The 15895-nt window shown below is 32.3% G+C and overlaps 1 protein-coding gene across 1 annotated transcript; it reads left to right on the top strand.

Moving 5' to 3' along the window:
• Positions 1 to 8492: 8492 nt before the first annotated feature.
• Positions 8493 to 9641, top strand: LOC111887645 (uncharacterized). The gene is made up of 3 exons (XM_023883814.3): positions 8493 to 8898; positions 9005 to 9156; positions 9245 to 9641. Exons 1-3 carry the CDS (start codon positions 8580 to 8582, stop codon positions 9362 to 9364), a joined length of 591 nt encoding a protein of 196 aa, XP_023739582.1. The 5' UTR covers positions 8493 to 8579; the 3' UTR covers positions 9365 to 9641.
• The last annotated feature ends 6254 nt before the right edge of the window (positions 9642 to 15895 follow it).

Raw genomic sequence — 15895 nt, 5'->3', positions numbered from 1 at the left:
GAGAATTACTTTCTTCGTCTTCTTCTCAATAATTTTAGAACCTTCATCGTCGAATGAGACTTTGAGACCTATACCTCCAACAAGCTGAGATACACTGATGAGGTTGTGTTGGAGTCCTTCCACATAAGCCACCTTCCTTATAGTAAAATCACCATTAGTTATCATTCCGTATCCCTTTATGATGCCGAAAGAGTTGTTTCCAAACTTGACGTTGCCACCATTCTTCGTCAAACTGCTCGTCACTTATAACCTGCAAAAATTAAGCAGATTTAGGAACCCAAAGTTTCTTGGGTCCTCGTGAGCCTTTCACAGGAACAGGAATAGTAAGAGAGATGTCAACAAGATATGTTCGTTTTATAAGTGTTGTTTCATCTTTCTTTTTAATGGTAAAGACTTTGATTTTATTAGGATTAGGTGCGTTCGGTTTAGACTCTGGTTTGGATGCATTAACTTTCTGTTTGCTTTTTTGTTCAGCTGACGAATGAGATTTTTGAGAACGAACAGAATGAGCTTTAGAGCAAGATGGAGATGAATTGGAAGAATTAGAAGAATTAGATGAATGAGAAGGAGTGGGCTTAGATTGAGATGACTTCTTGGCTGGAGACTCTAGGTGACCCTTTTGCTTTTGATCATTGATGGGACTGACCTTAGAATTTTGATCTCTTTTGACTTCAGAAACGAATCTTTGCTTTCGGTTGGAGTCATTCTCAGAACCGAGCCTTTGCTTTCGGTTGGTATTCTCTTCTGAGCCGAACCTTGGCTTTCGGTTGTTGTTCTCTTCTGAACCGAACCTTGGCTTTCGGTTGTTGTGGCTCTCATGCTTTTTGACAGGATTGTTCTCAAACTTCAGATTCTTGTCTTGATGTGAGAAATATGCATTTTGGGATTGCCAGAATTGTTTCCTTTCAGAGAGATTCTTCCTGTATCTCTGGTTCCTTTCACGTTTCTTATTCCTCATCTTCTTCGGTTGATGATGAATATTGGCTTTCATTTTCGGTTTCTCCTTAGCTAGTTCACTTTGAACTGTAGGAGTTTCACTTTGAACTGAGGAACTAGAGGGAATGTCTTCTTTTGCCGAATTTCCATTCTCTTGAGGAATGTCTTTCGTACCACTAGTACCTGGCTCGTCGAAATTATCTGGCTTATTCAAGGGTTCTGGTATGTATCTACCTTTACTCATCCATGAGGTTCTTTCTGATAAGCCTACCGTTTCGTTTGCATTATCTATTGGAGCTGACCAGAAGTACTCATCGCAGCCATCAGCATTGTCTTCGTTTACAATAGCTGTGAGTTCAGCGGTCTAATGTTTGGTTACTCCAGTGACCTTGTACACTTGATTTGGAGTGGTCCTGACCTTTTGATATACAACCGCTTTCTCTGCTAAGATCGGGGACTTTTGTTGGGACAATCAAGCGAACTCCACTGAATTTTCAGAAATTAGATTCTTGTGGTTTTCAGGTTCGCTTTTCACAAATTCTGAGCAGTCAACCGTGTCCTCTACAGAAATTTCACTCATATTGTCATCCTCGTTAAGCTCAGATGCATTTTCAACATCAATTTTGTTTTCTGAGCTCAAGTTGGCGTTCAAAGAGTCAAATTTTTGTATGGTTTCGGTTCTCAGTTTAAGTCTATCATTTTCATCCAAAAGGTTTTTGAGCATGTCCTTGTGGTCCTTGGATTTAATGAAAGATTCAATTTTGTCCAGTCCATACATATAGGTCGGATTGACGTCATCATATGATATCACACTCTCACAATTATAAGCTTCAGCATCGATTTCATCCTCCTTAAACTCAAGGAAGGGCAAAATCATGTGATGGATCTTTTGGCCTATTTCACAGTCCAAGTGAAGCTGAGTAATATTAGAATAAAGACGTTTTGCAATTAAACAAAAAACATTCCGCTGTTTTAACAACTTTAAATTGTCTCTTTGTAAACAAATATTTTCGTCTTTTATTTTAACTAATTCAGACTCCTTCAACTCGATCCACATGCGCCGCTCCTCACTCTTCGAAGACACCCTGCTTAATTGATCAGTTAGGTTAGAATTGGTGACTCGAGTTTGAGTTAAACTACTATCTAGATGAGAAATTCTTGTATTAACATTTTTTAGTTCTTTCTCATATGAGGATTGTGGTACTTTAAATGAAACGAAAACTGATTGTACCTTTTTGATCAATTCATCGAGTTCATTGAACTGCACGCTGAGCGGTTTGGCCGTAAAGCACATATCATGCTGCTCCTTCGGTTCATTGCTTCCACTATCAGTGTTGTATCCCCTCATCTGAGATACATCGGACACCATGAAGCACCTGCCTCCACTGCTCTCCTCTTTAGCCACACAAGCCTTTCCATGCGAAGGCTTCCTCACTTCATCGTCTTCGGAGTCGGTTGACCAAACTTCCACGCTATCGAACTCGTCATCAGCAACCGAACCCTGCACAATTAGAGCATTCATGGAAGGGTTAGCGGTAGATTTCTTCTTTCTCATCTCATCAAGCCTTTTCTGCAGCACAGCTTCCTCATCCTTTTCCTCATCTTTTTCAGCCATCTTTTTGAGGACACAATCTTTAGCATAGTGGTTTTTCCCACCACAGTAGTAACAGCTTACTCCAGAATCACCATCTGCCTTTGGTTCCTTCTTGGGCTCTTCAACCTTCGGTTCATTGTTAACCTTTTCTGAACTATAACTCCCCTGCCAATTTCGGTTTTTATTGCTGGGGAATCTCTTCTTAATGAACCTCTTGGGGTTAGAAACCATCATAGCATAATCCTCAGACGTGAGGTCATACTCCTCCAAGTTGAGGTCTTCATCCTCCATCACAGCTTTACTTTTTGACAGGAGGGTCAGTGAACCTAGGCTTGAAACAACGTTCTTTTCCTGCAGCACAATCTTCTCCTGGGACTTTAGAATACCCACCAGTTTCGCCAAAGAGTATGATTTAGACTGTTCATGGGCTTTAACTGTTGACACCACTGCTCTCCAATCTGACCTTAGACCATTTAAGAACGTAACCTTCTGCTCAATAAGCTTCCTTTCGATGTCATGTTTAATCATCCTACTGAGAAGATGATTGAAGCGATCGAACGTCTGGGTCACAGTTTCTTCGGTTCCTTGCCTGAATTCTCCAAAATCAGATAAGAGCAAGGTTTGGATAGAATGTTCAAGATCCTCGTCTGTAGAGTACAGTTCGTGAAGTCTATCCCAAACTTCCTTTGCCGTCGTGCATGAGCTGACCAACCTAAAGGTGTCGGACTGAAGGGCGAATCTTATCAATCTTAACGCCTTGATATTACACTAGAATTTATCCTTTTCATCTTGCGCAATATCTTTGACATCCTTCAGCAAATCATTATACTCCTTTTGAGTTTTAATAATCCTTGACGTCGCAGAATGAGAAAAAGGTCCATTGATGATTGCTTCCCATATGAGGTATCCATTATCCTCAGATCCTATAACGTAGTCTTCGAAGTGATGCGCCCAGACTTCATAATCATGGGTATATAGGATTGGAATCTTCGTGGTTGAACCGATGCTGTTGGAAATATTGATGGGATTTGATTGTGACTCGTCCATTATGATCGAAAAACCTGTTCAAAGATCAGACTTGTAATAAATCAGATTAGGGCAAAACAATAAATATCAAGATACGTCAATAATGAGATGACGGCTCAATAAATATCAGTAATTGCGGAAAAACCCTAATTGAAACCTTTTCACAGAAAAGATGTGTATCGATTACACAGCCTCCTGCTCTGATACCAATTGTTGAGATTAAAACTTAATCTTGAAAATCGATTAGATCTTAAACAGGTAAATAAATATTAAATAGGAAGAACACGAAAATAAAGAACAAGTCAAGAATGAATCAAACGAGTCGAATGATTAAAAATAAACCCTCAGAAGAGCTCGACAAAGAACATCAACTGTAGAGGGTTGGAGGTTTACAAGAACGATAAAGAAATCTGCAAAGCTATCGTTATTCTCTTAAGCGTTATCTCGATCGTTAACCTAATATGCATGCAAGCATATACTTATATAATTAACCTAACAGGCTCTCGGTTGGACAGGCCCAAACCGGAGTACAAAATAAATGGTCTAACAGCTGAGCCCAATGACGCAAACTAACAGCCGAGCCCAATGACGCAATCCTTGAACGAATCTTCAACCCAACATTGTCATTTATATTAACTTTACATTTTTGCATCTAACTTCTAACACTCTTAACTTATTATTGTTGAGCTAACAAGATCCTCAAGATTAACTTTTATTCCGCATTATATTATCTTGTGACTAACGTTTGTTCAAATTTTTCTCTCAACAGTTGGCTTACAGTTTTGGGTTGTGTTTTAGGTATTTCAAATGACCGCGAGAAGGAGAAGGCCTGACTGTACACATCCTCATGTTTTGACTTATGATTTTGGGAGACTCTGATATTGAAAATGTTTTGAAAAGTAAGTTTGTAAATGAATTGTGAATTTGTGTTGGTTTTAAAAAGTTTAAATTTCTTGCGATTTTATGTGTGTTACACCATTGCTTCAATTGAATCCTTGATTTTGATTAAAAAGGTGTGTTGTGAGCTTCCGCAACCTCCATACTACCTTTGAAGAATCTTGTCATATCATGCTTCATGATTGCTATAACCAATTTTAGATGAATCATAAGCTTGCATATTGAATCCTAATGATAAACACACAAATGTCCATTGTGTTAAATTACATTGGTTGACCCATTCTCTCCAACATTTAAGTATCTCACCATCTTGCTTAATTACAATCATTTTGGCTCTTCAAGTCTTTTAGTTTTCAAGGAATCACAACCCACCTAGTTTAATGCACTTGGTTAGTTTTATTACACTAGTTATACTGGATTGCATTGGTGATCGAATACAGCCATTTCCCCGAGGATCGATACCCCTTTTTAGCATTATATTATGTTTTATTTGCATGTAAAGGCAGTAATTTGTTTGGTCGACTTGACATACTACCAACTACAATCTCTTATCTCCGTTGTTTCTTTGCGAGATCGACAAGCTTCATGTGTTTTTTGTTCCAGATCTGACAGATATCACAGGTACGCTCCTTCTATTACTTTTATACACATGTTTTTTTTAGTATTTTCATCAATTTTTTGTTTTTCCACGACTTAGGAAAATGAGCTTTTTGTTGTTATTTGCAACGAATTCTTCCCCGATCTTGCTCTGATGTGTTGGTTTACTTAATATCTTTGTTGGTATGCTTTAGATCTCTATCAGATATGGTAGTTTACTTCTAATTAGTCAAGTTTTTTTGTTGTTGAGGTCTTGAAGTTTAAATCTATGAATACATTATCTTTTTTACATATCTAATGTTGATATGAATACATTATTTTTTCTTTACATATTTGATGTGGATATCTTCTGGATCTTAAACTTCAACTATAATGAATTTTGTGATTAAATTGTGAACGAACAATATTAAGTTGTGAATAAACAATATTAAGCTATGAACGAGTGTAATACGGTTTGAATCTTATACAAATTTTGTGTTAAAATATGAATGATTTGTGTAAAACTGTGCTTGTTGTGTTTTAAACTGTGAATTGACTGCATTAAGTTGTGAATTCCCTATTTAAACAATAACTTGGCTATATTAAGCTGTGGAATTTGTGTATTAGTCTATGAATTTATTGTATTAAGCTGTGAATTTTATGGATTAAACTGTAACTTGAATGTATTAAGTGTTATACGTTGATAAAATGGTTGTGAATGTGTATTTTATGTGTATTGAACTATGACTATATTGTATTAAGCTGTGCTTTTTGTGTTTTAAACTGTAAATTGATTGCATTAAGTTGTGAATTTTAAGTTTAAACTGTGAATGTTTAAACTATGAATTGACTATATTAAACGGTAAACTTTGAGTATTAAATTGTGAATTGTCTATATTAAGTTGTGAATTGACTAGTATTAAGTTGTGATTTTTATAAGTTTTTTGTATGCTTGAAAATATAAGATGAAAGAACCATTACACACATATATATTATATTATATAATTTTGAATAAATGTAAAATTTAAACTGTGAATATTTAAGTAAATAAACTTTGAAAGAAAACACTAGCATATACATCTGAAGGTACAAATATAAGTTTTAAGTTAAGAATATGGTTGTGAATTTATATTTTTGTGCATTAAACTGTGGATTTATTATATTAAGCTATGAATTTTGTGTATTAAACTGTGAATTGACTGTATTAAGTTGTAAAATACTGTATTAAGCTGTGGATTTTTAATAAACTATGTTAGACTATGAATGAGTTATGTATGAATTTTTGTATTAATTTTCTTATGAATATTTTTTTTGTTGTATATATATAAACAAATTAGTGAAATAGCCCATGTGGTTTACGAAAAATATATGTTTGATCCCTATTGTCTTTTTTGTACTCGCATCGTCCCCGTTGTATGTTTCTTTTACGTTTTTGGTCCCTGATTGACTTAAAACGACTAAAATACCCTTCTTGATTATTTTAATTTTTTTCTTTATTCAAAAGTTATTAAAAAAAGAATGTTTAATTATATGTGGGCTCACTAACCTTTTCTACATCATGTAACATTACTTTCGTCGACCTCACTCATCTTCTGCACTAAATACTTCAGCCATCAACCCCTCAACAAACTCTCGCCCTCCATTCTTTTGCCAGAAACCTCAACTAACAACCTTCATCCTCTCAACACTTTATCCCCTCTAATTGATTCCTTTCTAAAGCTACGATCTACTCAAAATCCGTCTCTCCCTCCTCTTTGAACTCAAACCTAAAGCCACCGATCTCCACCTCAATTGCCCCATTGGATCCATCGGAGCTGCCGAAAAACTATAACTCTAAAGTTTCCTCCGCTCAAGGTCTTAATCTCTTTGATCTCATTTAATCTACTCATTTCTATGTTTCCTATCTCTGTTTGTTTTCCGACAAATGTGAGATCAAGACTTCTTTGATCTTTGATGTACTTATCCACTTCCACACGTTGCCTGTTAGAAGCTCCGAACAACCGCACGACAGTATGTGAAAAGATTTATGGTAGGCGATTCAATTTGGATAACACCACTGTTGTCATCAACCTTCTTCTCTTTTATCCATTAGAAATAAACCCTCCTAATGCAAATTCCGATTTAGGGTTTGTGTTGTTTCTAATTAGATTTGGGTAATGGTAAACACAAATGTATCAAGGACCGTCCGAGTGTAAAAAAAAAGTTAGGAAACAAACATGCAATTTACGTAAACCACATGGACTATTTTAGTAATTTGTTCTCTCTCTCTCTCTCTCTCTCTCTCTATATATATATATATATATATATATATATATATATATATATATATATATATATATGTGTGTGTGTGTGTGTGTTTGTTTGTGTGTGTATGTGTAAGAATGTATTAGTTTTTATAATTATTTTGCAAAAAACTCTGAATAAATTGTGAATATAATATTTAAATTGTCAATCAATGATTTTATAAACATATCTGATATGGAATGAATGATGATTACTACGGTGACACAGGTGGTTGGTGGTGGCGCGTGATAGTAATTAGTGGTAATAGAGTATTGGTTTGACTTTTTTAAATGTATAAATTATTATGTAATGGATTGTATTGTGTTGTGATATTTATGTATTAAACTAAAAAGGAACTGTATTAAATTGTATATATTTTATGTAAATTTTCTGCTAAAATATCAATAAATATATGTATGAAAATATTAAATTGTGTATTATTGAATTAATATATTTATTAAACTATAAATATGATATTCTACGTTGTGAATAAACGATATATATTTTTTTCTAGTGAAAATCATCATCTAAAAAAGAGAATTGAATTTGTCAATGTATAATTTTATTTCATTTTATTCATTTGACTATTAAAATGAAATGGTATATGTTAAAGTATTAAAAAAAAAAAAAAAAAAAAAAAAAAAAAAGAGTTACAACGTTCTATTAAGCTATGAATATGACCAGAAAAACGCCAAAAAATTTAAAGGTTGGTTAAAAAGACATTCTATATTGTAATAATATGGACACCCTATGTGTTTGACTTATCTTTTTGGGAGACAAAAGTCGTTTTGGCAAAAGTTACAAAAAGTCAGGATTTCTTAACTTTTTCAAAAAGTCACTTTTCTTTATATCCAAAATCCAAAAGTAGTTTTTAAAATGTTTTTCCCAAACATCTTTTGCATTCTATCTTTTCTAAAAAGAACTTTTGGCCTTCAAAAAGATAAGTCAAACACCCCTTAAGTATCCAACGGTGATTCGATATTATTTCGACGATGATCCAGCTCGATATTATTCCAAATTTCCGACGATGATCCGGCACCGATCCAACCAAACATGACAAGTAGTTGGAAAGTATGGAATGTAAAAATGTTTTTAATATAATACTAAAGTTTGTGTGTGTACGAGTGTGTGAGAGAGACTCTATGTGGAGAATGAGAGTATAAGAATTATAGAATAGGAGGAGTGGTATATATAAAGAGACTGGTGTGGTGTATAATATCCCTTCCTTCACCTATTCGCCATTATCCATCTCCTTTGACCACCAGCCATGGGCAACTGCCAAGCCGTCGATAATGCAAGTTTCGTATTACAAACCCGAAACGGTAGAGCTGAGAGGTTCTATTCACCCATCTCTGCCGCCGAGATCATGAAGCTCCACCCCGGTCACTGTGTCGCCCTCCTCCTCACCACCACCTTCTACTCCTCCCCTCCTTCATCTTCCTCCGACGTCGACCACCACCACCATCGACATCCCAACAACAACCCTGCAAACACCAATCAACCTCTTCGTGTTACTCGCATCAAGCTTCTCCGTCCCACCGACAATCTAGTCCTTGGCCATGCTTACAGACTCATCACGAACCAAGGTTGGTTTTTGTTTATGTTTAATTTCTTCTTTTTCGTTCGATTTGAGGAAATTATATGTTTATAACAAGATAATTCATTACTTAATACCCTTCTTTGATTCTGCAGAAGTGATGAAAGGATTAAAGGCAAAGAAAAATGGAAAATTGGATAACATTAAGGATTTTTTGCCGCCGGAGTCTGCCGGAAAAACCTCTGCAAATTCAGATTCCGAAGCAGCTTCCACAAGATCTACTCAATCGGGGAAATCCCACCAACAGGTCTAAAATAGTTTCTAGTTACTCTCTTTATGGGTAACCTAATTTTATGAAAAAATAGCTCATAGATTCAACTGGGTTAATTATGTAGATGAGGAAAACAGATAAACATCGGCAGAGGACGGTGGGTCCGGCGAACTCTGCATCCACCGGAATCAAACCAAGAGGGTGGCATCCATCATTAAACAGCATCTCAGAGGCAACAAGCTAGCTTAATTAGCTATGTTCATATAAATTTTACTTTCTTTTCCGTAGAGTTCTTGTGGGAAGATGGAGATTGCATTTGGAGGCATGATGAATGACGCAATTTCTTGAAAAATGAGATTTTGTTTTAAATTGTTATAATGATTTTGTTGTGTTTCAAGAAATGCTTTCCTTCATTCTTTGTTTCCGTTGAACATGCAATCCTCTCCGCCTTTGTAATTATTACTCTTCTTGTCTACTTTTACCAATGATCATCCATGGTCAATCTTGCCAATGCTTTTTCACTGATTTTTGTTATGAAAAGGGGTAAAAGAATATAAAAAGTATATGATCAATCATTAATATTAATATTTTATAAATAAAATAGAACAAATTTATATATTATAATGTAGGAAAAACTCCAATAAAATTTTAATATTTTGGGTTACTTTATGGTTTAATTTTAAATTTTATTTAAAAAAAAAAAAAAAAAAAAAAAAAAAAAAAAAAAAAAAAACCCTATTATTTTATATTTTGTTCAAATTAACGAAATAATTTATATATTTTTTCAACAGAAAATAACATATTATTATATAACATTAGATAATCGAGATGTTTTTGTTTAAAAAATAAATGTCAAGATTAAACCGTAAATTGACCGAAAATATTATGATTTTATCGGAGATTTATCTACAATACAAGTGGAGAAGTCTATTAATTTGTATAGAAGATTTTTATTGTTTGTTGTAACCACTAGCTAGTATAGTACCTTTAAATCAATTTAAAGCATGAAAGATTTTGAATTAAATCTAAGCCATGTTAAAATTGATTGAGAGTGTAGTAATTCTGATTAATTTTTGAGAAGTTTAAAGCAATGTTGAAAATTATTGAGAATGTCTAATACATTTGATAAACGAAATAGTTAATGAATATATCATATGGTGTTAAAGTATGTATATATTAGTTTATAGTGATGAGGATATTTGAAAGAATATTATCGGGAGTTAAAAGGAAGAATAGCGCATGAATGATGAGGTGGAGTTAATCATGGCATTCCAACGTTGTAATCATAAATATTCTTTCCTACAACTTCATGTCCCACAAATTAATGTCCTTTCTCTTTTGGGCGACGATAGATTTTGGTATTATAAGCGGAAATGTAACACAGACATTAACATATTATTAGTTAATAATCACCGTTAAAAAAAAGTTAATAATAAGAAAATTACTATGTTCATTTCATGTTAAATAAAAAAAATCTCTATTTTTAATATATACAAAAAACCTTTATATATATATATATATATATATATATATATATATATATATATATATATATATATATATATATATATATATATATATATATATATATATATATATATATATATAAGGTTAGGTTATTTTGTTTTCACTATTTATTGTGTGCATGTATGACTGATTCTGGACCAACCATTTTAGTTATTTTAAGAAAGTAATTAATACATGTTACATGTTGAAGATATAATAGGTATTAATTATATCTTCAGCATTTAATAAGTATTAATTACTTTCTTAAAATAACTAAAATGATTGGTCCAGAATCAATCATACAAACACACAATACATAGTGAAAACATTTGAACCTAACTATATATATATATATATATATATATATATATATATATATATATATATATATATATATATATATATATATATATATATATATATTACTTGAATTCTCCCTTTGTTTTTGTTTATACGGAAAGAACTTATATATTAAATTCAGAAAAACAAAAGAAAAATTAATCAATTTTATTAATTAATTTTCAAAAAAAGACAGAAAAAAAAAAGTTCGAAAATGCCCCCAAGTTCACAGGTTTGTGAAATGGGCCAGAATCTGCAAAATGGTTTTGGGCCTTTGAAACGGGTCGATTGTTTTCTTAAACAAATTGTTTTTGTACATTTTTCTTTTATTTTAATTTCGTAATTGAAAAGGATGATAACTCATCCTAACCAGATAATGTCTGAGCTATTCGGTTCAACTAAGTTTTTATAATTGTAAAAGTCTAAATTTGCACCAAACACGTTATTCGTTAGGGTTTTCATAAGAAACCGAAATTAAATAACTCATCCTAATCAGATAAGGTTTGAGCTATTCGGTTTAATAAACTAATTTATTATAATTTGTTTGGTTCGAGTTGGATTAATTTTATGTTTATTCAGGTTATTAGACTAATGTTTATAAACTTTGTGGTCCCACTTTTACTCAATTTGACTTAAGTTGCGCTCTTTATTTGCTGAAGTTCCACATCTTTGAGTTATACTTTCAATTATTATAACTAAAAATGTTTCATATTAAAAGTATTAAGAAAAAAATGTTGTTATTATTATCATCTATTATTAAAGACAATATATTCATAGTCTATTTAAAATTATGATGAACATTTTTGGTGTTCAAAAATATCAACCACTTTGATGTGTAATTCTCATATACACTTTGGTGGAGTACACTATAGAAAGAAAAAAAAAATGTTCCTTCCTTGGATTTATTTTATACGTTGTGTTTATTGGATTTTTCCAAGATGGACCATTGAGTGCAAAGATTACGTTTGTATATTGTTCAAACTTATATTTGTACATTTATTTTTATGTTTATTTAGAGTGTGTGTGCGAATAATATGATAAAAGAATGATAAAATATAATAATTTTGTTTATCTTATATCATTCTTTTTAAAACTATGAGTTAGTATACATCTGAGGTATCGTTTTTATTCATAGTTTTGTTATTTGTGTGGTTTGATGAACATTTTTAAAATAAATAAAAATGTTAGTTTAATTTCATAGTTTGAGATGAAAAAGAAATTGGCACTAACACATAGGCAAATTCGATTTATACGATAAACTGAATAAAATAACGCAAAATCGATTAAATTGTATCCTATTTTGTTTAGTTATGATTAATTTTAAACAATTAAATCCGAAAACACAAAGTAATTAAATCGAAATTCGATTAAACCCGACTGAATAACACCTGTACTATTCACAAAAACAATAATCACTTTTGAAATTTATAATTATTTAAACTTGTGGTCTTTGTTTAACAAATATAATTAAATACAAATGCTTTGAAAATTAAATTCATTTGCATAGAAAATCAAGCATCAAAATGTTTTCGAGCTTTTTAAACTTACTTTTTGTTGATATCGTTAATAGTTGTTATAAAAAGTTTTATTTATTTATTTATTTATTATTATTATTATTATTTCAAATCAAGATTGTGCCATTCGAGCATAGGTCTGATTCTGATAGATATGTAAGCTTGCGAGTCAAACTTTCCCACCCATACTGCATGTCATCGTCATACTTCCCTTTTTTTTTTTTCGTTTTTCATTCCAAACTTTGAGTTATTAATGACAAAATCCCTCTCTTTCTTCTAAATTAAAATTCTTTTTATGTTTTAATAACACTCTTTTTTTTTTCATAATTTGATTTCACTAAAATAATTGGCAATCATTTTTTTTCGCAAGAATAAATGGGGTCCTAGTGAGTGGTGAACTCATTTGATGTTTTTATAGATAGGTGACATTTTGTAAACATCTTGACAATTTCAGTAACGTCTGATTTATCCATAAAAATAATTATATTTTTTGCATAGAAGATAAGCGAACTGAATGAACATGACATTGAATAAGACAATTTCTTCTTTACGATATATAATTTAAAGTTCAATATTTTAACGGTATATGTCACCCACTACTTGCTCTTCATCTATTACTTCACATAGTAAGGAAAGGAAGATGGTGACCACACTTGAACTCGAGACCTATCTTCACAATTTTAGTTCTTAGCATTTTATGTCCACCATCTCATTTGCTCTTCTCCATCTAATACTTTAAGGTTTATATTTTCATTTATTATTTTTGTCACATGAGGATTTGCGTCCGAAATACATATAGTATATTTGTAAAAGAGGGGGATTGAATACAAGTATAGACTTTTATAAAAGAAAAAAAAATCAAAGCATAAACACAAACAAAATAAGAAATAACAATATAATTTGAGCTTTTTGGTTTATATAAATTAAAAACTAACTAATAGGTGATTCGGCCCAAAACCTTTTTTTTAAAACAAAAATATGACCAAAAGTGGCAAGTTCAACAAAATCTAGGGGCCATTCATGTAAATTAAGCCATTTCCCTAAAAAAACTTTAAGATATATAAAAAAGAATGGACCAAAAATGTCAAATTCAACAAAACCTAAACACCATTTATGTAAAATAAGTCGATTCTCTCACAGGAAACACTACACAAATCTTCAATATGTATAAAAAAACAAAAATAGACCAAAAGAGTCAAATTCAACAATCCTTTATGTAAAATAAAAAAATGGGAATCGTTTAAAGCAAAAGTGGAGCAAGAGAACTGTGCCAAAAAAAGTCAAAAACAAAAGCTTGGGGAAAAAATGGCGACAGGTAAAACATTTGAGGCAAGAGAGTTAAAAAAACCTATAAATTTCCTGTTCATGTTCATAACCGTGTTATCCTTTAAATATGTATATAAATGTGAGATGCAAAAAGTAAACATATAAGGGTATATGCTATGGTGAAGTTTTTACACCTAGAATCCCAAGTGAAGAGGGATTTCTATGCGTAAACACTACCCCAGGTACTAGTAGGTGTGTTGTCGAGTGAGTGATTCTAGGATCATTCCCCTCCGGTTTCTCGTAGTAACCATCATTTCAAGAACTACTAGGTGTCTTCTGAAATGGTTTGAGGAACGGTTTCATGATATAATGGTCACTATTTAAACTGTAACCATCAGATAGTCTGTCAATCACATGACTATCAATAGATTAATTTGAGTAGATCTTAAAAACAAAATCCTTACATAGAAGGAAGTGTTTTCTTGCTAATTTATAATAAGCAAATGAACATATAATTTTTAAAACTATTTATAAATATTGTTGCCCAAACATACAACCTTGTATGGATATTTATACCAAATAAAGCTGATTAGAATGAGGGGAATTTTGAAAGTGGGTTTTATATATATATATATATATATATATATATATATATATATATATATATATATATATATATATATATATATATATATATATATATATATATATATATATATATAATTAACCAAGGAATTTGAAACCTAATCTAATACCAACTTGTTCGCCAAGACTTTCATTAATCACCACATTGTGATAGGGACTCCAAAGTTCCTTTGGCAATATGAGAATTACCAACATTCAACCCCCCCCCCCCCCCCCCCCCTAATTTCCGAATGGAAATTGAGAGGTCCTCTATTCCAAGAAGCTTATGTATCTTAATAAACATGATCTTGGCAAGAGCCTTTGTTAGAATGCATGCCCATTGTTCCTTCCCACTGACGTGTTCTATCGGGATTCCCTGTTCTTCAATACATGCTCGAACGTACTGATAACGTGACTTTATATGTTTGCTTCCGCCATGAAAAACTGGATTTTTTACCAATGCGATTGAAGATGTGTTATCAATCTTAATTACCACATATTGTAACTTAGATCCTATTACTTCTTAAAGAAAATAACATAACAGAATGTTTGACAACTTGTTGCACATGCAGCCATGTATTTTGCTTCACACGAAGATAATGCCACCGTTTCTTGTTTGTGTGAACATCAAGTCACATGTAATCTTCCAAGATAGAAAACATGACCAGTTGTACTCCTTCCATCATCGAGATTTGATATTATGGCTACTACCACAATATCCAACCAACTTTATTGGTTCTCTACGTGCATATCTTATACCAAATCCCAAAGTTCCTTTTACATACCTCAAAATTTGTTTTATTGCTTCCATATGAAACCTTTTTGGAGTTTGCATGTACCTACTTGAAATACCAACTAAGTATGAAAGAACAGGTCTTTTCTGCAGTAAATATCTCAGTCCTCCCACAAGACTTCTATATACTGTGGCATCTTTGTCTTCTTCTTTAATTTTCTTTGAGAATTTCATGTTTGAATCGATAGGAACTAGTGTTAGATTACACTCATGCATGCCAACATCTTTGAGTACTTTATTCACATAGCTTTCTTATGTGATAATGATATCATCCTTCCGCTGATATACTTCAATGCCTTGATAATATCTTAGCACGCCCAAATCAGTCATATCAAAGTTTGTAGCCATTGATTCCTTGAACTTGGATATGATGCTTATGTTAGTTCATGTAACCACTACGTAACACCTGGATTCATGCTATTCATTTATTTTGATGTTTGGTGATTTTTAGCAGTGGCCACGATGTGGTGGAGGAACCACCACCGCGTGGCACGGTCATATGTGTGTTGGATAATGTGTCTAAGTCCATAACTATTTCTGGTATGTACTTGACCCGACCCGGCATGGTCCATTTGGGTTGCATGGCACCATGCAATTGGATAAACTAAATGAGAGAAATAACGCTTGGAGATTATTAATATATTATAAGTTCTAATATATTAATAATATTATTTGATTAGTTGATCAAAGAATTAATTTGGAATTAATTAAGTGATCAAAGGATAACTAATTA

Source organism: Lactuca sativa, chromosome 4, assembly GCF_002870075.4.
Source record: "Lactuca sativa cultivar Salinas chromosome 4, Lsat_Salinas_v11, whole genome shotgun sequence".
Classification (NCBI taxonomy): domain Eukaryota; kingdom Viridiplantae; phylum Streptophyta; class Magnoliopsida; order Asterales; family Asteraceae; genus Lactuca; species Lactuca sativa.
Note: the sequence above shows the minus strand (reverse complement) of the source record. Positions and strands in the feature narration are given on the sequence as shown.

Excerpts from the sequence above, each read along its gene's own strand:
- LOC111887645 (XM_023883814.3), top strand. The coding sequence starts at position 8,580 with ATGGGCAACTGCCAAGCCGTCGATAATGCAAGTTTCGTATTACAAACC. Across the intron at positions 8,899-9,004 it reads CAGACTCATCACGAACCAAG|AAGTGATGAAAGGATTAAAG; the intron begins GTTGGTTTTTGT and ends TTGATTCTGCAG. Across the intron at positions 9,157-9,244 it reads CGGGGAAATCCCACCAACAG|ATGAGGAAAACAGATAAACA; the intron begins GTCTAAAATAGT and ends TTAATTATGTAG.